A 26,539-nucleotide genomic window follows, 5' to 3' on the forward strand; every position below is an offset into this window, starting at 1 on the left:
GCCATGTATATTATTAATTGCAGTGCAATATGAAATGCTGTCTTTTTTAATCAAATGGCCTACATTGTTAAAACTGCATTATTGGTTAAGGGCTTGTAAGTAAGCATTTCACTGTAAGGTTGACACTGTTGTATTTGGCGCATGTGACAAAAACATTTGACTGAAATAAGATGTTGCCATCAATCTAAAGTAAAATTATATTTTTTTTACCTTTATTTAACTAGGCAAGTCAAGTACAAATTCTTATTTACAATATATAAACACTGAACAAAAATATAAATGCAACATGCAACAATTTCAAAGATTTTACTGAGTTATAGTTCATATAAGGAAATCAGTCAATTGAAATAAATTCATTAGGCCCTAATCTATAGATTTCACATCACTGAGAATAAGGATATGCATCTGTTGGTCACAGATACCTTTAAAAAAGCTAGGGGCGTGGATCAGAAAACCAGTCAGTATCTACCATTTGCCTCATTCAGCGTGACATCTCCTTCGCATAAAATTGATCAGACTGTTGATTGTGGCCTGTGGAATTGTGTCCCACTCTTCAACGGATGTGCGAACTTGCTGGATATTGGCAGGAACTGGAATAAGCTGTCAAACATGTCGATCCATATCATCTTAAAACATGCTCAATGGGTGACATGTCTGGTGAGTATGCAGGCCATGGAAGAATTGGGATATTTTCAGCTTACAGGGATTGTGTACAGAGCCTTGCGACATGGGGGCGTGCACTTTCATGCTGAAACCTGAGGTGATGGCGGGGAATAACTGGCACGACAATGGGCCTCAGGATCTTGTCACGGTATCTCTGTGCATTCAAATTGCCATCGATAAAATGCAATTGTGTTTGTTGTCTGTAGCTTATACATGCCCATAGCGCCACCATGGGGCACTCTGTTCACAATGTTGACATCAGCAAACCGCTCGCCCACACAACAACATACACGTGGTCTGCGGTTGTGAGGCCGGTTGGACATACTGCCAAATTCTCTAAAATGACTTGAGGCGGCTTATGGTTGAGAAAATCATTCAATTCTCTGGCAGCAGCTCTGTGGACATTCCTGCAGTCAGCATGTCAATTGATCGCTCCCTCAAAACTTGAGACAGCTATGGCATTGTGTTGCGTGACAAAACTGCACATTTTAGAGTGGCCTTTTATTGTCCCCAACACAAGGTGCCCCTTTTTGTGCATAGGAAACATTTCCGGGGTCTTAATTCCACTCATGAAACATGGGCCCAACCCTTTACATGTTGAGTTTATATATTTTTTTCAGTGTAGTTATCAAAACTCACTGAATAGAACTTTGGCCTGGCGTCGTCTTTATTCCCCATCCCTACTGCGAGGCACTGTGAAATTAAAGACTGACCGATTCAACCCATTTGGGAACACGTAATAGAAATGTTCCATTACACCTTTTGATCCCTTTTCCATCCACCATCAAAAATATTCCGCCTTGGAGCAGATCTCAGATAGTTGGCTCCATAAAATACCAAGGACGAGCCACAAGCACACTCAAATTCTGATTCAATACCCTGTAGACAATAAACAGATCAGACAGACATCAGAGTACATTAAATATGTTTTAATGAGATCAGTCAAGACCTTCTGTAAACAACCTAACAATGTAGAGGGAAGTGACGGAGTGCAACATTTCTCACCTGCTAACCTGTTGACAGTATACGGACAGAGTCAAAGCCATTCTCTTACATAATCGTTCAACCTGTTTCGGAAAACAACAAACAATCTCAGACGTGGAGAAGCTTTGGTAATGCAAATCATCTAAAAGATCCTCAGGAAACTACAGCATTTGGAACGCAAACCTGTCAAAATAAAAGAGCATTATGAAATTCAAAGCAACGGAAAGTCTTGGGGATGGGAATAGAAAGGAAAATAATAGCAGACAGGTTCTTCCAAGTGTGATCTTTGTTGTAAAGAGAAAATCGAAAACAATTGAATAAGAAAGAGGAGTATAAGTGGAAGAAAGGGCCATGTAATTGAACTCTTCACATCGTTTTAATAGAGCCCACCCACGCCTGCAAATTATCTTGACTTTTCTATTTTATTGCCTGTCACGAACCTGAATTTATGTCATCCTCCAGAAAGCCTCACACGTGTATATTCACATCTTTTTTTGGTCCTAAAGATATCACTTTGAGGCAAAACGTACTACAAAAAAAACAGCAGATATGATTTTACAGTGAAATAAATAACATTGTGTCAATGTTGTTTTACAAGACCAACCAAGGATTGAGGCAGGGCAGTGATAACTCTCTCTCGGTTGTACAGCAGTTTGTCTGAGGAGAGAGAGCGAGAGAGAGCGAGAGAGGAAGCTGTGGAGGGGGAGAGTTCAGGGTCGTGTTCATTAGGCACCAAACTGAAGAAAACGGACTGAAACGGGGAGGGATCTGAACTACCTGAACTTGTACAATAAGAAATACATATTTATTTTTTAAGTCGCAAAACATTTTGCTATGGTATGCCCTAATGAACACGACCCAAATGTATCCAGTTACAGTACCTCTGATTGGGTGAATAATATATGCAGTGCATCCAATCTAATGTAGCTGATTGGACATACAGTAAGGCCTAAAATACAGTTAAAGACTTAACACATACAACCCTATGAGATAGGGTTAATAAAACTACATTTCATCATCACCGCTGTGTCATAGCATCAGCGTGATCGAGAGGCTTCTATTACAGGCTCTGGATCTGGCCTGGTTCAGCAGGTACTTCCTGTTAATATACTGGCCTGTAAGGTCTCCATATCAATGCAGTTGCCATGTTGGAGGTCTCATTGTTTTCTGTGGAATGGAGGTTGCCCACTGAGAAAGTCACATTGCATCATTTTCAGACATTTTGTTATCAAAAGAGGGCGGTGATGCTAAGTTAAATGTACACAAAGACACAATACTTGAAGGTCCCCTCAGACTTAAGTCAGTGCTGAATTCACAATAAGTGGTGTTGATGTTCTGAAAATGTGTGTGTGGTGGGGGGGGGTGTGGTGGGGGGGGTGGGGGCCTAGAACATAAAAAAAGTCCTGGCTCGAGTATGGATAAAACAAAATGGTTAAAATCGTGATTGAACTTAATTAATTGGAGAAAAGTCAGAATTTGACCAATTCTGCTGATAAGTGGCCTTAAATGAACTTCAATAGGCGTCTTATACTCATTATATCAAAGTGATAAATTAATAAATAAATACTCCATATAAATACATATTATCCACTGGCCAGACCCAGTTTGCTGTACAAAATGTACCTCCCATTCTTATAATACAATATAGGAATAATCTTTGTAACAAGTCTTCCAGTCTGCCTCTCTAGTAGCTAAATTCAAACTTTGTCTCCTATTTAAAAAAAATGCAAGTTGGGAGTGTTGTGATGCTCATAAATATTCATATCATTACATAAAACTCTGCTTCTCTCCCTCTCTCTGGTCTACCAGAAGTCTCGGCGGTGGTAAGCGTCTGGGTCACAGTACTTGGTCACCACCACCCTGTTGGCAAACTTCCTGCCTGTCAGCGCCTGCATGGCCTTCTGGGAGTCAAACAGCGTCATGAACTCCACAAAGATCTGAGAGAGGGAAAGAAAAGGATAGGAGAGTAGGTGAATAGCCATTCTGTATAGAACCAGACAACCATGTTAAATGTAATTCTACAGCAATCAACTATGATAAATGTTAACACACACACACACACAAAGGTGAAAGTGATATGTTATGAAATGCTTGTTTGATGGGAGGCGAAAGGCAAATTTAAAATTTTTCACACCCTTTTTCTCCCCAATTTCGTGATTACAATCTTGTCTCGTCGCTGCAACTCTCCAATGGGCTTGGGAGAGGCGAAGGTCGGGTCCTCCGAAACATGACCCGCCGAACAGCGCTTCTTAACACCCGCTCGCTTAACCCGGAAGCCAGCTGCACTTATGTGTCAGAGGAAACACCGTTTAACTGACGACCGAAGTCAGCCTGCAGGCACCCGCGCCCGCCACAAGGAGTCGCTAGAGCATGATGAGCCAAGTAAAGCCCCCCCGGCCAAACCCTCCCCTAACCCAGACGATGCTGGGCCAATTGTGCGCTGCCCTATGGGACTCCGGGTCAAGGCCGGAAATGACACAGCCTGGGATCGAACCCAAGGCTGTAGTGACACCGCAACACTGCGATGCAGTGCCTTAGACCACTGCGCCACTCGGTAGGCCAGGGAATTCAATCATTTAACCTGAACTGAACGGATTCACTTTAAAAATGTACAATTTCAGAACGCACACCACACAAACTCTCCTCAAATGACTGCAACAAACACCCCCATGCATCATGAGCCCTCATCCCCTCCCATCCTAACACCCAGGTACTCCTTTACCCCTCCCCTTGCTCATCTCACCTTCCCAGTGCCTGGGACCTCCAGGCCATCCACAGGCCGGGGGATTTCAATGCTCTTCACCTGGCCGTACTTGCCGCACTCATCCCGGACGTCCTCCACGATCTCCTCGTACTCCTCGTCATCCAGCAGCTCCTCCACAGCCACCATGTTCATCAGGCAGAGGACCTCAGTGGGTAGGCCACCCAGCGAAGCCATGGAGGTGGGCATCAGGCCTGGCACCTGGAGGGTCACCGGGGTCTGGTTCATACCCGTCTGATGGGGAAAGGGTGGGGAGAGGTGTTGGTGATTGGGAAGGTTGAAAGAACATGAGCACTTGTAGAAAACCTTTTAGAATGTTTAGGGTGTAAAACAAATTAGATTGTTTTTAGCCAACTTGTATTTGTAATAATAATAATAATAATGTGTCCTCTTTGCAGTTGTGTATATGCTTAGTCAATCCGTAGTCAGCTCTGGATTGTCCTGATTAAGTTATGAAACAAAGCCTGATGTTCCAGGTCAGTCATTCGCGATGGTCACAAGCCATTCAAACAAAGTCGAGCTGCTTGAACTTTTGCGCCAGGAGTGGCATAAAGACACCCAACATCAATGTGAAAGACTGGTGGAGAGCATGCCAAGACGCGTGAATGAAAATCAGGGTTATTCCACCAAATATTGATTTCTGAACACTTCTTAAGATAAAACATTAGTGTTGTGTTGTTAAAAAATGAATATGAACTTATTTTCTTTGCATTATTTGAGGTCTGACAACACTTTTGTTCTTTTGACCAGTTGTCATTTTCTGCAAATAAATGCTCTAAATGACAATATTTATATTTGGAACTTGGGAGAAATGTCAGTAGTTTATAGAATAAAACAAACATTTTCATTTTACCCAAGCACATACACAAAATAGTAAAACCAGAGAAACGGATAATTTTGCAGTGGTCTCTGTATATACAGGGATGTATGTACACTACCGTTCAGAAGTTTGGGATCACTTAGAAATGTCCAAGTTTTCCATGACAAAAATACATGAAATCAATTGCTAAATTAATAGGACATATAGTCAAGACATTGGCAAGGTTATAAATAATGATTTTTAATTGAAATAATAATTGTGTCAAATAATCAAATAGTCGAAATAATCAAATAATCGTCCATTTGCAGCAACTACAGCCTTGCAGACCTTTGGCATTCTACTTGTCAATTTGTTGAGGTAATCTGAAGAGATTTCACCCCATGCTTCCTGAAGCGCCTCCCACAAGTTGGATTGGCTTGCTGGGCACTTCTTACGTACCATACGGTCAAGCTGCTCCCACAACAGCTCAATAGGGTTGAGATCCAGTGACTGTGCTGGCCACTCCATTATAGACAGAAAACCAGCTGACTGCTTCTTCCCTAAATAGTTATTGCATAGTTTGGAGCTCTGCTTTGGGTCATTGTCCTGTTGTAGGAGGACATTTGCTGCAGTTATGCGCTGTCCACATGGTATGGCATGGCGTTGAAAAATGGAGTGATAGTCTTCCTTCTACAAGATCCCTTTTACCCTGTACAAATCTCCCACCTTACGACCACCAAAGCACCTCCAGACCATCACATTGCCTTCACCATGCTTGACAGATGGCGTCAACCACTCCTCCAGCATCTTTTCATTTTTTGTCTCACGAATGTTCTTCTTTGTGATCTGAACACCTCAAACCTAGATTCATCTGTCCATAACACTTTTTTCCAATCTTCCTCTGTCCAGTGTCTGTGTTCGTTTGCCCATCTTAATCTTTTCTTTTCATTGGCCAGTCTGAGATATGGCTTTTTCTTTGCAACTCTGCCTAGAAGGCCAGCATCCCGGAATCGCATCTTCACTGTTGACGTTGAGACTGGTGTTTTGTGGGTACTATTTAATGAAGCTTCCAGTTGAGGACTTGTGAGGCGTCTGTTTCTCAAACTAGACACACTAATGTTCTTGTCCTCTTGCTCAGTTGTGCACCGGGGCCTCCCACTCCTCTTTCTATTCTAATTAGAGCCAGTTTCAGAAGAAAGTTCTTTGTTTCTAGCCATTTTGAGCCTGTAATCGAGTCTGTAACCCACAAATGCTGATGCTCCAGATACTTAACTAATCTAAAGAAGAACAGTTTTATTGCTTCTTTTAATCAGAACAGCTGTTTTCAGCTGTGCTAACATAATTGCAAAAGGGTTTTATAATGATCAATTAGACTTTTAAAATGATAAACGTAGATTAGCTAACACAACGTGCCATTGGAACCCAGGAGTGATGGTTGCTGATAATGGGCCTCTGTACGCCTATGTAGATATTCCATTTAAAAATATAAAAAAATCCAGCTACAATAGTCATTTATAGCATTAACAATGTATACACTGTATTTCTGATCAATTTTATGCTATTTTAATGGGCTCATTTCTTTTTGCTGTTCTTTCAAAAACTAGGAGATTCTAAATGACCCCAAACTTTTGAACAATAGTGTACACACACACATACAGTGCATTCGGAAAGTATTCAGACCCCTTGACTTTTTCCAAATTTTGTTATGTTACAGCTGTATTCTAAAATGTTTTTGTTTTTTTTAAGAATCCCTCAATCTTCACACAATACCCCATAATGACAAAGCAAAAACAGGTTTTTAGAAATGTTTACAAAATACATTTACATAACTATTCAGATCCTTCACTCAGTACTTTGTTGAAGCACCTTTGGGTATGACGCTACAAGCTTGGCACACCTGTATTTGGGGAGGTTTCTCCCACTCTTCTATGCAGATACTTTCAAGCTCTGTCAGGTTGGATGGTGAGTGTCGCTGCACAGCTATTTTCAAATCAATTATACATATTTAGCAGATGTTATTGGGGGTGAAATGCTTGTGTTCCTAGTGCAGTAGTGTCTAACAATTCACAACAATACACAAATCCACAAGTAAAATAATGGAATAGATACTACTGCACTAGGAACACAAGCATTTCAAAAGTAAAATAATGGAATTAAGAAATATAATAATATAAATATTAGGACGAGAAATGTCGGAGTGGAATTGACTAAATACAGTAGAATAGAATACCGTATATACATATGAGATGAGTAAAGCTGTATATAAACATTAATAAAGTGACTAGTGTTCCATTATTTAGTGGCCAGTGATTCCATGTCTATGTATATAGCGCAGCAGGCTCTAACGTGCAGGGTTGAGTAACTGGGTGGTACCCAACTAGTAATGGCTATTTAAAGTGACGGAGTGCAACATTTCTCACCTGCTAACCTGTTGACAGTATATGGACAGAGTCAAAGCCATTCTCTTACATAATCGTTCAACCTGTTTCGGAAAACAACAAACAATCTCAGACGTGGAGAAGCTTTGGTAATGCAAATCATCTAAAAGATCCTCAGGAAACTACAGCATTTGGAACGCAAACCTGTCAAAATAAAAGTCCATTATGAAATTCTCAGAGGCTACCCGAAACTTATGCCAGTCCATGTGATTAAAACAATCTTGAAGCATGGATTCCGATTGGTCAGACCAGCATTGAATAGACCTCAGCATGGATACTTCCTGTTTGAGTTTCTGCCTATAGGAAGCGAGGAGCAAAATCGAGTCCTGATCTGATTTGCCGAAGGGAGGGCGGGGGGAGGGCCTTGTAGGCATCTCGAAAAAGCGAGTAGCAGTGATCTAGTGTTTTTCCTAAACTAGTTCTACAGTCAATGTGTTGGTAGAACTTCGGTAGTGTTTTCCTCAAATTTGCTTTGTTAAAATCCCCAGCTACAATAAATGCGGCCTCAGGATATATGGTTTCCAGTTTGCATGAAGTCCAGTGTCGTTCATTGAGGGCCTACACTGAACATTAGTGAGTAATATACTCAGAAGCAGTGGATGGTGTACCCGCCTCCTGAGTCGGGCTAGAAATCCACTCTGAATACCTCTTCTCCGCCGGCCGCGACTTGAAGCAGCCTCTGGGATAAGTTCAATTGCCCTGGGGGGTACGAACAAAGGATCCAATTCAGGAAAGTTGTATTTCTGACCATAATGCTGGAGAGCTATGATTTCGAAAAGTTATTTCCGGCTGTATGTAATAACACAAAACCATTTCTGTGCTAATAATGTAATAAATAATACATAAAAAAATGAAATACTGCAAAGTTGTTTAGGAGCTAGAAGCAGAGCTGCCATGTCTGTTGGCGCCATCTTGCCATGCCATCAGGTCTCTTCAGAGATGTTCGATCGGGTTCAAGTCCGGGCCACTCAAGGACATTCAGAGACTTGTCCCAAAGCCACGCCTGCATTATCTTGGCTGTGTAGGTCGTTGTCCTGTTGGAAGGTGAACCTTCGCCCAGTCTGAGGTCCTGAGCACTCTGGAGCAGGTTTTCATCAAGGATCTCTCTGTACTTTGTTCCGTTCATCTTTCCCTCGATCCTGACTAGTCTCCCAGTCCCTGCCTCTGAAAAACATCCCACAGCATGATGCTGCCACCACCATGCTTCACCGTAGGGATGGTACCAGGTTTCCTCCAGATGTGACACTTCGAATTCAGGCTAAAGAGTTCAATCTTGGTTTCATCATACCAGAGAATCTTGTTTCTCGTGGTCTGAGAGTCCTTTAGGTGCCCTTTGGAAAAACTCCAAGCGGGCTGTAATGTGCCTTCTATTGAGGAGCGGCTTCCGTCTGGCCACTACTATAAAGGCCTGATTGGTGGAGTGCTGCAGAGATGGTTGTCCTTCTGGAAGGTTCTCCCATCTCCACAGAGGAACTCTGGAGCTTTGTCAGTGACCATCGGGTTCTTGGTCACCTCCCTGACCAACGCCCTTCTCCCCTGATTGCTCAGTTTGGCCGGGCGGACAGCTCGAGGAAGAGACTTGGTGGTTCCAAACTTCTTCCATTTAAGAATGATGGAAGCCACTGTGTTCTTGGTGACCTTCAATGCTGCAAACATTTTTTGCTACACCTCCCCAGATCTGTGCCTCGACACAATCCTGTCTCGGAGCTCTAAGGAAAATTCCTTCGACCTCATGGCTTATGTGCCTTTCCAAATCATGTCCAACCAATTGAATTTACCACAGGTGAACTCCAAGTTTTAGAAACATCTCAAGGATGATCAATGGAAACAGGATGCACCTGAACTCAATTTCAAATATCATAGCAAAGGGTCTGAATACTTATATAATAAGGTATCCGTTTTTGTTTTTTTTATCATTATGGGGTATCATGTGTAGATTGATGAAGGAAATAAATGTATTTAATTATTTTTAGAATAAGGCTGTAACAGAATTAGGAAAAAGTCAAAGGGTCTGAATACTTTCCAAATGCACTGTATGCGTGTGTGTATATTTACAGTACCAGTCAAAAGTTTGGACACACCTACTCATTCAAGGGTTTTTCTTAATTTTTTTACATTGTAGAATAATAGTGAAGACATCAAAACACATATGGAATCATGTAGTAACCAAAGTAGCCCCCTTTTGCCTTGATGACAGCTTTGCACACTCTTGGCATGTTCTCCCACATTTTGTGCCTTCCATTTCAAAATGTTTTCAACCGTTTGCTCCTTTTGAACAGCACCCAGTTGTAAAGTGTGCCTCTACTTGTAGTCTATCATCTCTGCTACTCACCAGAGCTGCATTCTTGGCCCCAACACTGGCTCTCTGGACCAGGAGCTTCTTGTCCCCCAGCTGCATCCCATTCAACCCTGCAATTGCCTGAGACGGCAAACATAGTTAGAACAGAGGGATGCATCACAATAGTCAAAATTACTTTCCTATCCACATCTCCTTTCCTACAACAGCGCTGATCTGCTAAGGCTGGATGGGTAACAGCAATATGGAAGACGACTACTATGAGATTGGCTTTCACCTGGCCAGGTATATCAGATCATAACAAGAAACATATTGCACACAGCAATACAGGTGCAATATCTGACACTGACCTGGTCGTTCAAATTGACGTCCACATATTCACAGAAGGCGTAGCCCTTGGAGAGGGCCGTGGCGCTGTCTTTGACCAGGTTGAAGGCCTTCAGAGGGCCAAAGGAGGTCAATAGCTCTTTTACCTAGGGGGGGGGGGGGGGGGTGAAGACCGGAAAACACAAACAATGAACAAAATAATATGAGGGGATGGATTGCTCTATCAGTAATATTGTCTGAACTAAAACAAATGAATTCTCAACCTTGATGATTGACAAAACTAAACAGTACTATGAAATGTATTGATCATGCTAGAGACTTAGAAAGAAGGACTTCAATAAGTTAGAAAGGACTGACCTGATCATCATTAAGGTAATTTGGCAAGCCACCGATGAAGAGTTTGTGGGCTGAGTCTGGCACCACGGTCGAAACCACTCCTAATCCAAGCAAAAGTGAGATATAGGGTTAAGACATTTTTTAAAATTGAAATCAGAGGATTCAACTGTGTCAACTTTCGAAAGACCCACCTGGTACATAGACACTGGGGCTCTCACTCATGCCGGGCAGGGGCTGGTAGTCGTGTGGCCGTCTGATCTTCAGGCTCTGACCCTGGAAGATGATGCCGTCAAAGGCCATGGCCTGGGTCGTCTCGTCCACCGAGCGGAACTGGAAGAGGAACAGGTAGAGAGAAGGTCAACATTATGACGTGCTATTGTAGAAGCATGCAAAACTCAACGATACTTCAGCACGGCAACTGTTAGCGGGCAATGCAAGCTAGCTAACAACTGCCATCCATGATCGACATGTATTTTATGCCATCATTTTTATACTAAATACATTTTAGTTGAGCACACACCTCGAGGAAGGCAAAGTTCTTGTCCTGGTTTATCTGTACAGCTAGAACAGGGTTGCCAGGGGCCTGGGTGAGTCCGCCAAGGCACATCTGGGCATTGAAGAAATCCATCATTGCTTCCTATTGACACAACATGGACGATCACTTATACGTTTTGCAGTTGGGAAGGCAGAAGTACATAGAACCAGCCTGGTCGAGAGCCTTCTATGAGACAGTAGTGATGAAATGCACAGAGTTATTTTTAACCATATCGCATAGGGTTGAGGCGTTAGTCTTTAACTGTATTAGGCCTTATACCCGATCAGCTACAATGAACAAACGCAACATGCAACAATTTCAAAGATTTTACAGAGTTACAGTTCATATAAGGACATCAGCTAATTTAAATGAATTGATTAGGCTCTAATCTATGGATTTCACATGACTAGGAATGCAGACATGCATCGGTATGTCACAGATACCTTTAAAAACAAAAGTCATCCAAAACATGCTCAATCGGTGACATGTCTGGTGAGTATGCAGGACATGGAAGAACTGGGACATTTTCAGCTTCCAGCAATTGTGTACAGATCCTTGCGACATCGGGCTGTGCATGATCAAGCTGAAACATGAGGTGATGGCGCCGGAAGAATGCCACAACAATGGGCCTCAGGATCTCATAACGGTTTCTCTGTGCATTCAAATTGCCATCCATAAGTTAGAATTGTGTATAATTTCCATAGCTTATGCCTGCCCATACCATAACCACACCGCCACCATAGGGCACTCTGTTCACAACGTTGACATCAGCAAACCGCTGGCCCACACGACACCAGCCTGGTACAATTGAAACTGGGATTCATCCATGAAGTGCAAACCTCTCCATCGTGACAGTGGCCATCAAAGGTGAGCATTTGCCCACTGAAGTCGGTTACAACGGCAAATTGCAGTCAGGTCAAGACCCTGGTGAGGACGACGAGTACTAAGATGAGCTTCCCCTGGACTGTTTCTTAAAGTGCAGAAATTCTTCAGTTGTGCAAACCCACAGTTTCATCAGCTTTCCGTGTGGCTGGCCTCAGACAATCGCGCGGGTAAAGAAGCCGTATGTGAAGGTCTTGGGCTGGCGTGGTTACACGTGGTTTGCGGTTGTGATGCCGGTTGGCGGTACTGCCAAATTCTCTAAAAACGATGTTGGAGGCGGCTTATGATAGAGAAAATAACCTTCAATTCTCTGGCAACAGCTCTGGTGGACATTCCTGCAATCAGCATGCCAATTGCACGCTCCCTCAAAGCTTGAGACATCTGTGGCATTGTGTTGTATGACAAAACTGCACATTTTAGAGTGGCCTTTTAGGTGCACCTGTGTAATTATCATGCTGTTTAATCAGCTTCTTGATATGCCACACCTGTCAGGTGGATGGATTACTGTGACATAGGAGAATGCTGACTAACAGGGATGTCAACACATTTGTGCACAACATTTTAGAGAAATACGTTTTTTGTGCATATGGAAAATGTTAGGTATATTTTATTTCCGCTCATGAAACATGGGACCAAGACTTTACATGTTGCTTTTATATTTTTGTTAGGCTACAGTTTACATACACTTACATTGGAGTCATTAAAACTTGTTTTTCAACCACTCTAACATTTCTTGTTAACAAACTATAGTTTTGGCAATTCGGTTAGATCATCTACTTTGTGCATGACACGAGTACTTTATCAACAATTGTTTACAGACAGATTATCTCACTGTATCACAATTCCAGTGGGTTAGAAGTTTACATACATTAAGTTGACTGTCCTTTTAAACAGCTTGGAAAATTCCAGAAAATTATGTCATGGCTTTAGAAGCTTCTGATAGGCGAATTGACATATTTGGAGTCAATTGAAGGTGTACCTGTGGATGTATTTCAAGGCCTACCTTCAAACTCAGTGCCTCTTTGCTTGACATCATGGGAAAATCAAAATAAATCAGACAAGACCCCAGAAAAAAAAATTGTAGACCTCCACAAGTCTGGTTAATCATTGGGAGCAATTTCCAAATGCCTGAAGGTACCACATTCATCTGTACAAACAATAGTACGCAAGTATAAACACCACGGGACCCCGCAGCTGTCATACCGCTCAGGAGGGAGACGCGTTCTGTCTCCTAGAGATGAATAAACACCATGGGACCCCGCAGCTGTCATACCGCTCAGGAGGGAGACGCGTTCTGTCTCCTAGAGATGAATGTACTTTGGTGCGAAAAGTGCAAATCAATCCCAGAACAACAGCAAAAGACCTTGTGAAGATGCTGGAGGAAACAGGTACAAAAGTATCTATATCCACAGTAAAAAAGGAGTCCTATATCGACATAACCTGAAAGGCCGCTCAGCAAGGAAGAAGCCACTGTTCCAAAACCACCCTAATAAATCCAAACTACAATTTGCAACTGCACATGGGAACAAAGATCATACTTTTTGGAGAAATGTCCTCTGTTCTGATGAAACAAAAATAGAACTGTTTGGCCATGATGCTCATTGTTATGTTTGGAGGAAAAAGGGGGAGGCTTGTAATCCGAAGAACACCATCCCAACCGTGAAGCACAGGGGTGGCAGCATCATGTTGTGGGGGTGCATTGCTACAGGAGGCACTGGTGCACTTCACAAAATAGATTGCATCATGAGGAATATTATGTCTATATTGAAGCAACATCTCAAGACATCAATCAGGAAGTTAAAGCTTGGTCGCAAAGGGGTCTTCCAAATGGACAATGACCCCAAGCATACTTCCAAAGTTGTGGCAAAATGGCTTAAGGACAACAAAGTCAAGGTATTGGAGTGGCCATCACAAAGCCCTGACCTCAATTGTATAGAAAATCTGTGGGCAGAACTGAAAAAGCGGGTGCGAGCAAGGAGGCCTACAAACCTGACTCAGTTACACCAGCTCTGTCAGGAGGAATGGGCCAAAATGTACCCAACTTATTGTGGGAAGCTTGTGGAAGGCTACCCAAAACGTTTGACCCAAGTTCAACTATTTAAAGGCAATGCTACCAAATACTAATTGAGTGTATGTAAATTTCTGACCCACTGGGAATGTGACAAAATAAATAAGCTGAAATATATCACTCTCTACTATTATCCTGACATTTCACATTCCTAAAATAAAGTGGTGATCCTAACTGACCTAAGACAGGGAATTTTTACTAAGATTAAATGCCAGGAATTGTGAAAAACTGTGTTTAAATTTATTTGGCAAAGGTGTATGTAAACTTCCGACTTCAACTGTACATTAGATTTGGTGAATAATATATGCAGTGCATCCAATCAGTAACTGGATCTGAAATTGATACATCTGGTTGTGGACTTTAGGGCACACTGCAGCTCTTTGTCAAGTGTTGCATTGACTTCACTTGCTGATGTGTAGTAATCAGCATATACAGAGACACAGGCTTCACTCAGAGCCAGTGGCAAGTCATTAGTAAAAATTGGTGGGAAAAAAAACATCAGTCTGCTTCATGTGAATTATTTACCCTTTTCACACCACCATGCCAACCCGAACCATACTGCAACTATGTTGAATGCTTAACCAAGCCAGCACAGTACCGCTCAGCTTGGCTCTGCTAAGGTAGTGTGGAAAGGGTAGCAGTTTCCCCATTCCCAATACCTCTGTGATGCCAAACGGTATGTTGCCTACGTAGAGCCTCCTGGCCTGCCTGGTCATTTGGCTGCCCACCACGGGTACAGAGGTGGGGGCGGGGGGCAGCCCCTCTGGAGTTATCATGGTGGGCAGCAGGGCCGTGGCTGGGATCTGGCCAGCAGCTGAGAGAGGAACATGGACTCAAGTTAGATAGGAGTCTAACGGAGAAGAAATACTCAACACCTGCTCTTTCCATGACATAGGCTGACCAAGGGAATCCAGGTGAAAGCTATGATCCCTTATTGAAGTCACTTGTTAAATTCACATCAAAGAGTAGATGAAGGGGAGGTGACAGATTAAAGAAAAGTTTAAGCCTTGAGACATGTGCCATTTAGAGGGTGAAGTGGGCAAGACACAAGAGTGCCTTTGAACGGGGCATGGCAATACGTTCCAGGCGCACCGGTTTGTGTCGAGAACTGCAACGCTGGCGGATTTTTCACTCAACAGTTTCCCGTGTATATCAAGAATGGTCCACCACCCAAAGGACATTTTTGGGGGGCAATATTAAGAAGGTGTTCTTAATGTTTTGTACACTCAGTGTATGTATGACTATATACAGTGCATTGGTAAAGTACTCAGACCCCTTCACTTTTTCCACAAATTGTAACGTTACAACCTTATTTTTTTCCCTCATCAATCTATACACATTACCCCATAATGACAAAGTAAAAACTGATTTTTTGAAATATTGGCAAATATATTTAAAAAAAATAACTAATAAAATATTACATTTACATAAGTATTCAGACCCTTTACTCTGTATATTGTTGAAGCACCTTTGGCAACGATTACAGCCTCGAGTCTTCTTGGGTATGAGGGTCCTTCAATGGGGTCCTTCAATGCTGTAGAAATATTTTGGTACCCTTCCCCAGATCTGTCCCTCGACACAATCCTGTCTCGGACCTCAACGGACAATTCCTTCGACCTCATGGCTTGGTGTTTGCTCTGACATGCACTGTCAACTGTGGGACCTTACATAGTGTGTGCCTTTCCAAATCATGTCCAATCAATTGAATTTACCACAGGTGGACTACAATCAAGTTGTAGAAACATCTCAAGGATGATCATTGGAAACAGGATGCACCTGAGCTCAATTTCGAGTCTCATAGAAAATGATCTGAATACTTATGTAAATAAGGTAATCCTGTTTTTTATTTTTAATAAACTTGCAAATGTCTAAAAACCTGTTTTCGCTTTGTCATTATGGGGTATTATTTTGTGTAGATTGATAAGGATTTTCTTAAATTAAATGTAATAATTTTTAGAATATGGCTGTAACATAACAAAATGTGGAAAAAGGCAACGGGATCTGAATAATTTCCGAATGCACTGTATTTATGTACAGTTGAAGTTGGAAGTTTACATACACTTAGGTTGGAGTCATTAAAACTAATTTTCTACCACTCCACAAAATCCTTGTTATTAACAAACTGCAGTTTTGGAAAGTCGGTTAGGACATCTACTGTGAGCTTGACACAAGTAATTTTTCCAACAATTGTTTACAGACAGATTCTTTCACTTATAATTCACTGTATCATAATTCCAGTGGGTCAGAAGTTTACATACACTAAGTTGACTGTGCCTTTAAACAGCTTGGAAAATTCCAGAAAATTATGTCATAGCTTTAGAAGCTTCTGATAGGCAAATTGACATCATTTGAGTCAATTGGAGGTGTACCTGTGGATGTATTTCAAGGCATACCTTCAAACTCAAAGAAATATTGTAGACCTCCACAAGTCTGGTTCATCCTTGGTCGCAATTTACAAATGTCTGAAGGAATCACTTACATTTGTACAAACGATAGTAGGCAAGTATAAACACCATGGGACTACGCAGCCGTCATAACACTCAGGAAAGAGACGCATTCTGTCTCCTAGAGATGAATGTACTTTGGTGCAAAAAGTGCAAATCAATCCCAGAACAACAGCAAAGGACCTTGTGAAGATAGTGGAGGAAACAGATACAAACGTATCTACATCCACAGTAAAATGAGTCGTATATCAACATAACCTGAAAGGCCGCTCAACAAACGAAACGTTTGACCCAAGTTAAACAATTTAAAGGCAATGCTACCACATACTAATTGAGTGTATCTAAACTTCTGAGCCACTGGGAATGTGATGAAATAAATGAAAGCTGAAATAAATCACTCTACTATTATTCAGACATTTCACATTCTTAAAATAAAGTGGTGATCCTAACTGACCTAAGACAGGGAATTTTTACTATGATTAAATGTCAGGAATTGTGAAAAACTGAGTTTAAATGTATTTGGCTAAGGTGTATGTAAATTTCCGACTTCAACTGTGTATGTATTAAGTGAGAGGGCCTGAGATGAATACTTTCATACAAAATCGCATTAACAGCCTTTGCTTTTGAGCAAAAATAATACGGACCATGATGTGACACTATTATAGTGAGTGCTGACAAGTACTGACAAACTGACCCTGCATAGCCTTGTACTGCAGGGGGGTGATATGCTCGAAGCCTGGTGCCGGGACATCCCAGTACTTCCTCACTTTCTTCTTCTTCTCTCTGTGCAGAGCTGGAGAGCGACTGCAGGAGAGAGACAGGAGGGGACAGGAGAGATGGACATATAGCCTTGCATTGCAGAGACCGTGTGGACGGAGGTTAATGGATAGCACAAAAGTATGGGAATCAATGGGATATCACAAAAAAATACATTTTGGATTGATAGAGTTCTAAGAGCAATGTATTATAACTATCTACCTGGCATCTACATGCTCCCATTTGTATATGGTTTAAACATCAGACATTTACCATAATATAAGCCCTGATTTCAAAGTAAGCCTCTGACCATTATAGATCCAAGTCGTCTCCCCTTACCTTAAGAACCATTCTGACATTAGAACACTCAACAACCACCAAGTACATTACTTAACAGATGGACACCTGACTCATAATTAGCAGTTCAACTTTGATAGTGCCATGCACATCACGGTCTTCTGTAATACTGTACCTCACAACAGTCTCTTGGGATTGTTTTTGAGTCTGTATGCTGAAATAACAGTTAAAACAAGGGTATTCCGTTTATTATTGCATAAAGGTGGGGAAAGAAATAGTTGAAACCAGTCAATGATCCACAGAAAGCTATTCACACAAAATGGAAGTGCAACTAATTTCAAATACTTGTACAGTATCCACCTGCGCCTGTGTCGACGACGTTCCTTGCTGTCGCCACGGCTTTCCCTGCTCTTCCTCCTTTCCCGGCACCTCTTCTTCCTCTCTCGGCTGAGACTGCGGGACGGGGTACGCCACCCATGCCGATTCTCCTTGTCCCGCTCTGAAGGGGGAAAGAGGGAGGAAGGGGAGGCGAGCAGGGGAGAGTCACAGTGACAAAGTCACAGGATCCCTTAGTTGCAGGAGGAGAGACAAATCCTTAAGCATACTGCTTAAAAAAAAAGTCATAAGCACAAGTGTATGCTGCTACTCCTGTTATAGCTAACGTTAGAGGAGTTAAAAGGCAATTGCCATTCACGCTATCAGCATGCAGAGTTAGCACATCTGCGGGCATATCTGTAACACTATTCCCTGATTCTACATTGCATAAATGTGTTCTGGTATCGTACCCTTTATATACGCTAACTGATGGTGAGCGTGGTGTAGTTAAGAGCAAAAGTCATGGACAGGTCCCAATTATTTTTAATTTGCTCCCGAAAAAAAAAAAACACTCATCAGGCAGATGTGACTAGCTATTCTGTGATGGCTAGCGGGTCAATCAGTGCCTTTTGTCATATATTGCGAGCAGACGTGCCAGCATGTGAGTCTGTATGTGTCATCATTTAATATTGTTTTGGTAAACTAATCATAGGCCTAGTGCAAGCAGCTAGCTGACAGCAATGTAGTGACAGCGAGCTACTGGTATGCTAGCTCCCTATAATAATAATAATAATCTCTAAAACCTAGCTGGTACAATTAACCATTACTATAGGATGAATGGTCAACACTCACCTTTCTTATTTTCAGTCAACAATCTCTCGAATTCATCAAAATCCGACATTTTAGACCCAGATTGGATGACTTCTCTTGTTAGTTTTGATACCAAGGCTACAAATAAACACAGCTTGTTTGAATCAAGACTGGACACAGGAAATTAGGATGCCCCCTGTCGGCATGGAATAATACTGATGTAGTGTGTGTGCTGAACAGAGGAATTCTGGAACATTGTTCAGAGCCCAGTTAGAAAGAGACATATTTCTGAAATGTAATATCTAGGAAGACAGATACCAACTACTAAAACGCATAACTGCATTTTGCCAAACAATGTTTTTTTTTTAATTGTACAGCAGATGGGTTACACCGCTTTCACTGACCTCAATATACTATCGAAATGTGGAAAGAAAATGTCAAATACATAAATTAACAAATTAATATTATAGCTGTGGATCAGGTATTAACAAATGGTTCAACAATGAAAACAAAATAAACATGTCCAGGTGGAGTTTCTTGAAACCCACGGCTCAGAACGGTGTGCCTGTCCATTAACGGTCTTTACCATCAAAACAACATTTGATGTAAGCTCAAATTCTTCACATTTTCCATTCATTTGGACTCCGCAAACTTGTAGAACATATTTCCCTGAATGGCAGTCATCTACAAAAACTAGCAGGGCTCTCAAAGGAAGGAATACAGTGTCTGCAGTATGTCAGTGCTTCTACCATTCATGAATCATGCAGAAACTCACACCGCAGATCATCATTCTGCTGTGCCACCTGACAATGAAAGAGCCATGAATCAAAGACTATAAAAACTTAATCCAATTAACATGAACAGCAGGATGGAGCCAACATTATTTTTCTGTGTAACTGCTGTAATAGGCTACGTCACAAAATTATCCAGTGTGTTGCTACATCACAAAATGATCCAGTGTGTTGCGACATCACAAAATTATCCCGTGTGTGGCTTTTAGTTAATACAGTGACAGACTACAACAGTGTTACAAAATCCATCTCTTTCCTTCAAAAAAAAAAAACAAGTGTAAACATATCTCTCGCTCAACAACAAAAAACTACCCTCGGTGCCCCCAATGCAGTAATCCTGCAATTAGCCCTTCAGAAAATGTTTCAAACACAATGAATAAGATACTTCAAGAGAAGAGGTAAAAAAAAAAGAAATACGAAAAAAGAAAATGTGTGACTCCCCATGAAGGTCAATAACTTTTCAGTCTACCTTCCCTCCATGTCTAAACTTATAGGAGGAAAGGACCCTCCATTAGTTTCTGAACCTGTAAGAGATGGGCAGAAGCAGGTGGTTCTTCTTCATGGCTGCCACTTTGGCGTGCATGGGCTCGTCCAGGGCCTTGTAGCAGCGACGGGCGTAGTCCAGGAGCTTCTCCTTGGAAGACTCAAACTCGCCCACCTCAGCCACCTTCTCTGGGGCTACCAGCAGCAGCTCGGCGATGGGGGATGTGGAGGCCATAGTGTTGCGGTCCACCCGGTGGACCTGGAAGGCCTTGGACATGCTCCTCAGGCGCTGGTAGGTGAGGAGGATCTTCTGGTACCGGTGGAGCACACCGTCAGGATCTTTCACTGAAGGAGAGGAGACATTTTAGTTAGCAGTTGATAGGAATTTCCCCCAAAAGTGTGATAACAAGGAAACAATTTTTTCCAACATGCAATTGAATATTATTACGCAGCAGACGAATGCACCGGGCATAGGAAATAACATAGAAATAAACTGACTTGATTACCTCTTTGTCTTTCCTTGCCCCGAGTAATCCGGAAAACCCGTCTCATTTTCATTCTCGGCTCCCCACCATTCCTGGATCCTTTTTTCTTGGACATCTTCTCGTCCGATGAATCGTCCTCCTCTTCTACTTCCTCTTCCTCCATATAACCGTCTTCCTCAAAGTACTTATCTTCTTCGATCACACGCACCTCCTGTTTTACTGGGGGGGAGGGGGGGGCAGTGACAAAATGTATCCTCGTACACTTCAAGACACTAGATGATGGTTGACACTAAAGCCTAGCTTAAGCTGTATGACTCTCCCACTCCTAAAAAGCCATCCCACCCAAAAATCTATTCTGCTTCCCTCTCACCAGGTACTCTGCTGCTACATGTGTGAGGTTGGCTCTGGACGTGTTTCCGTAGCATTCCAGACCTGGTGGTCATGGGTGAAGGAGGAGGGCTTGGAGCTCTCTCTGGTGGAGGTTTCAGAGTAGTGTAGTTCAGACTAGTGTGTTGGGATTCGGGATAAACATCTAATAAAGAGGGGAGAGGATAATCGATTTTTAAACGAGTTCCAATTTTTTAAATTATTTTTCCCCCTCTACCTCAATTTCACCTCTCTCCATGTATCAGCTTATATAGTTGTGTATTCACTTGTATTATGCTTCCAAACAGTGCACTAAATAGAAAGTGTGACCAGATAAGAAACAGTGCTTCAATTGAACGTACAGTCAAGTACTGACCCACTGGGCACACACTGGTTGAATCAATGTTGTTTCCACGTTGTTCAATGAAATTACATTGAACCAACCTGGAATAGATGCTGAATTGACATCTGTGACCAGTGGGAAGTCAGTAGAAAAGTGCTCCCCACCACCAACCCCCCCCAGTCTTTACGGTTGCTCTCCGGCGTCCTCATGGAGGAGACAAAGCGTTCCAGCTGGCAGCGCAGGAAGTTGCGTTCCTCCTCCAGGTCCTCAATGCGCTTCTGCAGCCACGAATTCTTCTCCAGGGACACACAAAGGTGGGTGCGCAGGTTGGTGATCAGCATGAACGGGCTGTAGTGCGGAGGCATTTCAGAAGCCGACTCTGGAAGGGGGCAGTTCATTATTTGACTGTTTGAGGCATTGGTCATACATGGGTAGGCCCTGAGAAGTTATTGACCACCTTACTTATGACACCATAATTACATGATTAATTTAGTTGATTAAGGTATCAAGGAGGTGATTATGCAGGGCACTATTCGTGAGGGATGGTAGTTTAATCACCTCCACCCTCCAGGTGAATGGAATTTCTATCCAATTAGTAACAATCAATAAACTGTAGATCACGTTGCTCAGGTTTGAGTAGCCCTGAACTATCTTATCTGACATGGTCATGATAGGAGAACACATTTATAAGGGGTTGCTTAACTTACTAATATTCTGTATGAGACAGATAAAATGGTTAATACAGAAGCCTAGTTGTTACCCAACACCCCCTCCAAAAATATATATATCTGTCTGACTGGTATTATGCCCAAATGTACCTTCCAAAATCTGCTCACTCTGGTTCAGATAGGCAGACCGGCCCTGGTTCTCCTCAAAGGGGAAGGAGACTTCATATTCATCCACAACATTATATAGACCTTTAGGGACCACAGTCAATGGTAGTGACACATGAGTGACAAATAAAACATGTAATTTGATAAATATACTGTTTAAATGGAAGTGCATTGAGTAAGCTAATTCTGATTTTAAACATTTGCAAAGTAAATGAAGTCATTTTGTAAAATAACAATACAGCCTATTCGGAGGACGAAGACAAATTAAAGTACCTGTTGCATTCCTCGTGCTTGTCCGATCAGTCATCCTTCGTGGATTGAGTGCTGTTCTGCAAATCTGTAATACATATGGCAACATTGTAACATTATAATAAGCACCGTCGTGGATCATACGTCAAGAAAAGTGTTAAAACAGTCATTAGTCCGTCGAGACGGTGATGTCACCAGCTGTAAAACAATTAAGATACCCCCAATGCGATTTCGCCATATAAGTGGTATCTAGTAAGTTCACCTGCTCCGAAATTGAAATGTAGCTAATCAATGTAGAATGCAATACGAATACAGGTAAAAACAACTGATGTTTTAGCATGAAATGTCAGCGAATGGTTTGTATTAGTTGTTACCCCGTTCTTCAAACGAGCCGCAAGTTAATAAGCAAGTTAATAACCATCCGCTTCCCATCAGGTGAAATGGGGTGAATTAGACAGCTTTTCTAATCGAGCCACGTGCGTAATTACTGCGTAGGGGGTGTAACGCTTCGGACTTCCTCTTCGATGGCTAATGAGAATGTATAATAATTACAGTGAAACAAACCTAATATCTACTTCATCGGGTCTTCAAATAACCTACATCAACTACTGCATTTGCATCTTATAGCCTACCATGATAATCATTTCATACAATTTTTGCATACTGTATGTGGGAGGAGCTCAGGTGAGATTGTGGGAGGGGATAAATTCGTTTTTGAGAAAACACACAAAAATATTAAAGATGGGTTCGAATTCGACAATTCCGGGAGAATACAAAACTTGGCCAGGTAGACAATTATTTTTTCTAATAAATAATGACATTAAAAGGTGTCGGAGTTGACATCAGTGTCACCTGGGCAAATTAAAAATAAACGTGTAAAACATGACAAAGCGCAACTAAACGTCAGTCTACCGACTATCAAAAGCTTGTTTAACAAAATATTCTGCCTAGCCTTACTATTTTCTTTGTTGCTTTGGAGTGAAAATGTCATTAGTTTGGATATGCTGAGATTATAAAATAGTACCTTCCCACAGGGCACAGTTTTGATTTACATTTGGTTGAGCTGTCAACTAACAAGAATTCAACGTGAATTCAACCAACAATTTCACCCTGTCGTTGGATTTATTTTAAAAGTTGGGTGAAAAAAATACGAGATTCTCTTACTTTGATTACATTTTGCAATTCTCAACAGTTTTCCACGTTGATTCAACGTCCTTGCATATACTTTTTGGGTTGAAATGAAGTGGAAACAACTTTGATTAAATCAGTTTTTGCCCTGTGGATTCCTGTTTATACCATACAAACATTGTGTTTACATTTTTGTTACCTAATACCAATCACTTTTATTTCCCACTCATGGAAATGATAAATTATATTTAGCTTTTCATATTCCCTAGTATTTATTGTATTTTTTTTGTCAGATTTCTGATTCCCTCACTCATTCAGGTGTGACCATGGTGCTCTGTGATGGCCTGTCCCACTGTAAATGGACTTGTGCTGATGGACTTGCTGGGTGGCGCCGCCTTGCTGGTGGGAGTCTTTGTCCCTCTGGATATCAAAGGCAGAGACTTTGGGGATCTCCTGGTGTACACAGGGGCACTGTTCATGCTCATGTCTCTGGGTTCTGGGGTACAGCGGCAACATTGACGGCCTTGCCTCCAGCAAAGAGCTGGGCCACATTGGCACCACTGTGGACCGACTGGCCCGCACCCTCAGCCGCAAGATGCATATCCATTACCCCAGGGAACCTTAGGGCTGAGGCTGTCCATAAAAACAGGTAAGTTACTCATCGGGGCTTAAATAATGGGTTATAGGCCCAAACATATTCTAAATTATAAATACAGTATAGGACTCATCTGTCAAAGAGACAGCATGATTCCCTGTTAAAATAAAGGTTAAATAAAATAAATACATGCCAAGACATACTAATTGTGATGCATCTACTCTGCAACATGTAAAATAATGACATGCAATTGATCTGTAACCTCTCGCTCTGCCTGCCACTTCTTTCAATAGGCTTTCCATCTTCACGTTGGTGGGTGGATGCCAGACATGGATCAATTACCCCCAATGTCCCCTCACATTGAACCACTTCAATAGTTATTGTTCTAGTGCAGTATTTTACATTTTCTTCTGAGACTTGAGTCCAGCAGTATTAGTGTTTGATGGGTAATAATAGCCGTGTTTTATGCCAAAGGGTTGACTGCACTCACCTAACATGTAATGTCCCCTGTGTAGGGGTGGCAGGTGGTCTAGTGGTTAGAGCATTGGACTAGTAACGGAAAGGTTGCAAGATCAAATCCCTGAGCTAAAGGTAAACATCTGTCCTTCTGCCACTGAACAAGGCAGTTAACCCACTGTTCCTAGGCCGTCATTGAAAATAAGAATTTGTTCTTAACTGACTTGCCTAGTTAAATAAAGGTAAAATATTACAAACTAGTAATGTCAAAACATTTCTTTAATAATGCAATTGCTCATCGGTTACTATTGGATGCTATTAGTGGATGTGATTTGAAATCTCTTGTGTGGTCTGACAGTCAATCTTTTTCATATAATTATTTTGCAAATGTATGTTTCCTTGTGTGAACAGCCTCTTCGGACTCTTTCAATTTTGAAAATGTTTCTAGGTGTACTAGTAATGTAAATCATTTAGATGGTATTGAAATATTGATTGCTTGTCACAAACTGTGATCCATTGCGCTTTACAAGACACTTCCAGCAGTTGCAGTATTTTCAGTCTCTCTGACCATTCCAGCTTGTTTTGCTCTTATTTTGGGACAGTTTCTACAGTGAACTGTAGATGGAGACAAACAGATTTATTCTCAGGTCCCCACAAGGAGAGTATGTATATCATGTACCAGTAGACCTGTTTGGACTGACACTCTTATTCAACCAAATCACACAGCATACATTTAAACACACTTAAGAACTTACATACATACACACAATGCATATTCCATCGCAGAGATACACCAATGCAAGTATGTATGGTGACTATTGTGCCTACTACTTTGTGTAGATAGATATTCATAATTGTACTCTATTTTGTAGGTGATGTGTATGATCACAATTCAATATGCAAATAAGAGCAAATGGGAGCTTTTTTAACTACTTAAACAAAACATCATTAGCTTTATATTGAGAGGGCTCAAATTAAGTTTAATGCTATCTTATTCAGAGGATACCGTCAATCAACTCATATTCTGTAAACCTGGCAAGAAGTACTTAGTACAATCATACTAAACACAACAGGCTTAATAGAAGGCATGGGCTCTCCTGGAAGAAGAGAAAATAGATTTGTCCTGTCAAATTTAGATTTTTTTTTAAACGTGTGGTCTATAAGAGGGCAACTCTGGTCCAGGAGGGCCAGCCGCAGTGTGCGCAGAGTTTTGTTCTAGCTCAGAATCAGCACCTGATTTAATTAATTAATGATGGTCTTCAATTTAATCATGGCCTAAAATGAAGATCCTGATTAGTCTAATCCGGTATTTAAGAGCTGGAACAAAAGCCTGCAGTCTGTGGACCGCCGGGAGCAGAGTTAACCTGCCTTTATAGCCTGTCCTGCCCGGGCTTGTTTGTTCCATGTTCCATTGTTGTGATCTAATTGCCAGCTCTTTTCATACTCCTCACTATATTTATCATGGCATGTATCTGACATACAGACAGATGGATGGCATGGCCATTAGATCGCTTTGGCACCGCTCCGTCCTGGCATAAACCATGACTTTAACCTCTCCTCCCTCTGTGTCTTCGTCAATCAAAAGATCCCTTCATTAGCACGGTCGGCCCACCACCCACTAGGCCTAAACCTCAATTTAGAGCGAAGGTTAGATTGTATTCGGTCTTGGGGCAGCAGCTTTACTGGCTCAGAGAGTTGAGGGTGCTGTTGAAACACTTAAACAGAAGTATAGTTCCAGCCCAGGAGGGGGGGGGGCACTCTTTAAAATAGGAATGGATGGACAAAACAAGTGGGGGTGAATGTGTATCAGGCCAGGGAGATCACAATGGATAAGGTGTGTGTGGAGAAAGTGGAATGTGAGGACTAGACTATAGCTGAAGAGTGGCACTATGCCATCCTGTTTTAAGGGGATCTGGAGCTATGCCTCTGTCAGTAGGTGTTCTGGCCATCTGAACTTTTAAGTAGTTTGATTTAATTCACAGGTTAATTGGGGGACTGATGTAAACACACATGTCTTGGCGCCAAGGGAGAAGGAGAAAACGGGTTAACCAAATCAATAACAACTTGACCGCTCAAGAGGGCAATACTACAAAGCAGGA

The 26,539-nt window shown here is 41.8% G+C and overlaps 2 protein-coding genes across 4 annotated transcripts; both read right to left on the reverse strand.

The window, feature by feature from the left end:
- Positions 1–1,573: 1,573 nt before the first annotated feature.
- On the reverse strand, positions 1,574–18,877 carry LOC139392320 (splicing factor U2AF 65 kDa subunit-like). 2 transcript variants are annotated; one of them, XM_071140221.1, is made up of 12 exons: positions 18,754–18,877; positions 17,947–18,085; positions 17,762–17,800; positions 17,228–17,337; positions 14,749–14,903; positions 11,125–11,241; positions 10,796–10,934; positions 10,626–10,705; positions 10,292–10,414; positions 9,978–10,064; positions 4,391–4,642; positions 1,574–3,584 (listed from the first exon to the last, which is right to left on the reverse strand). In XM_071140221.1, the coding sequence occupies exons 1-12, from the start codon at positions 18,800–18,802 to the stop codon at positions 3,450–3,452; spliced, it is 1,425 nt and encodes a 474-aa protein (XP_070996322.1). In that variant the 5' UTR covers positions 18,803–18,877; the 3' UTR covers positions 1,574–3,449. The 2 variants fall into 2 exon arrangements, with proteins under 2 accessions (XP_070996322.1, XP_070996323.1); XM_071140222.1 differs by having other exon boundaries at positions 3,033–3,584; positions 4,451–4,642; positions 18,754–18,867.
- A 199-nt stretch (positions 18,878–19,076) lies between these two features.
- Positions 19,077–22,686, reverse strand: LOC139392321 (coiled-coil domain-containing protein 106-like). 2 transcript variants are annotated; one of them, XM_071140224.1, is made up of 7 exons: positions 22,636–22,686; positions 22,286–22,349; positions 21,998–22,096; positions 21,367–21,558; positions 20,841–21,002; positions 20,492–20,689; positions 19,077–20,330 (listed from the first exon to the last, which is right to left on the reverse strand). In XM_071140224.1, the coding sequence occupies exons 2-7, from the start codon at positions 22,317–22,319 to the stop codon at positions 20,014–20,016; spliced, it is 1,002 nt and encodes a 333-aa protein (XP_070996325.1). In that variant the 5' UTR covers positions 22,320–22,349; positions 22,636–22,686; the 3' UTR covers positions 19,077–20,013. The 2 variants fall into 2 exon arrangements, with proteins under 2 accessions (XP_070996325.1, XP_070996326.1); XM_071140225.1 differs by lacking the exon at positions 20,841–21,002.
- Between the last annotated feature and the right edge of the window lie 3,853 nt (positions 22,687–26,539).

The sequence above is a fragment of the Oncorhynchus clarkii genome, chromosome 32 (assembly GCF_045791955.1).
Source record: "Oncorhynchus clarkii lewisi isolate Uvic-CL-2024 chromosome 32, UVic_Ocla_1.0, whole genome shotgun sequence".
In the NCBI taxonomy this organism is placed as follows: Eukaryota; Metazoa; Chordata; class Actinopteri; order Salmoniformes; family Salmonidae; genus Oncorhynchus; species Oncorhynchus clarkii.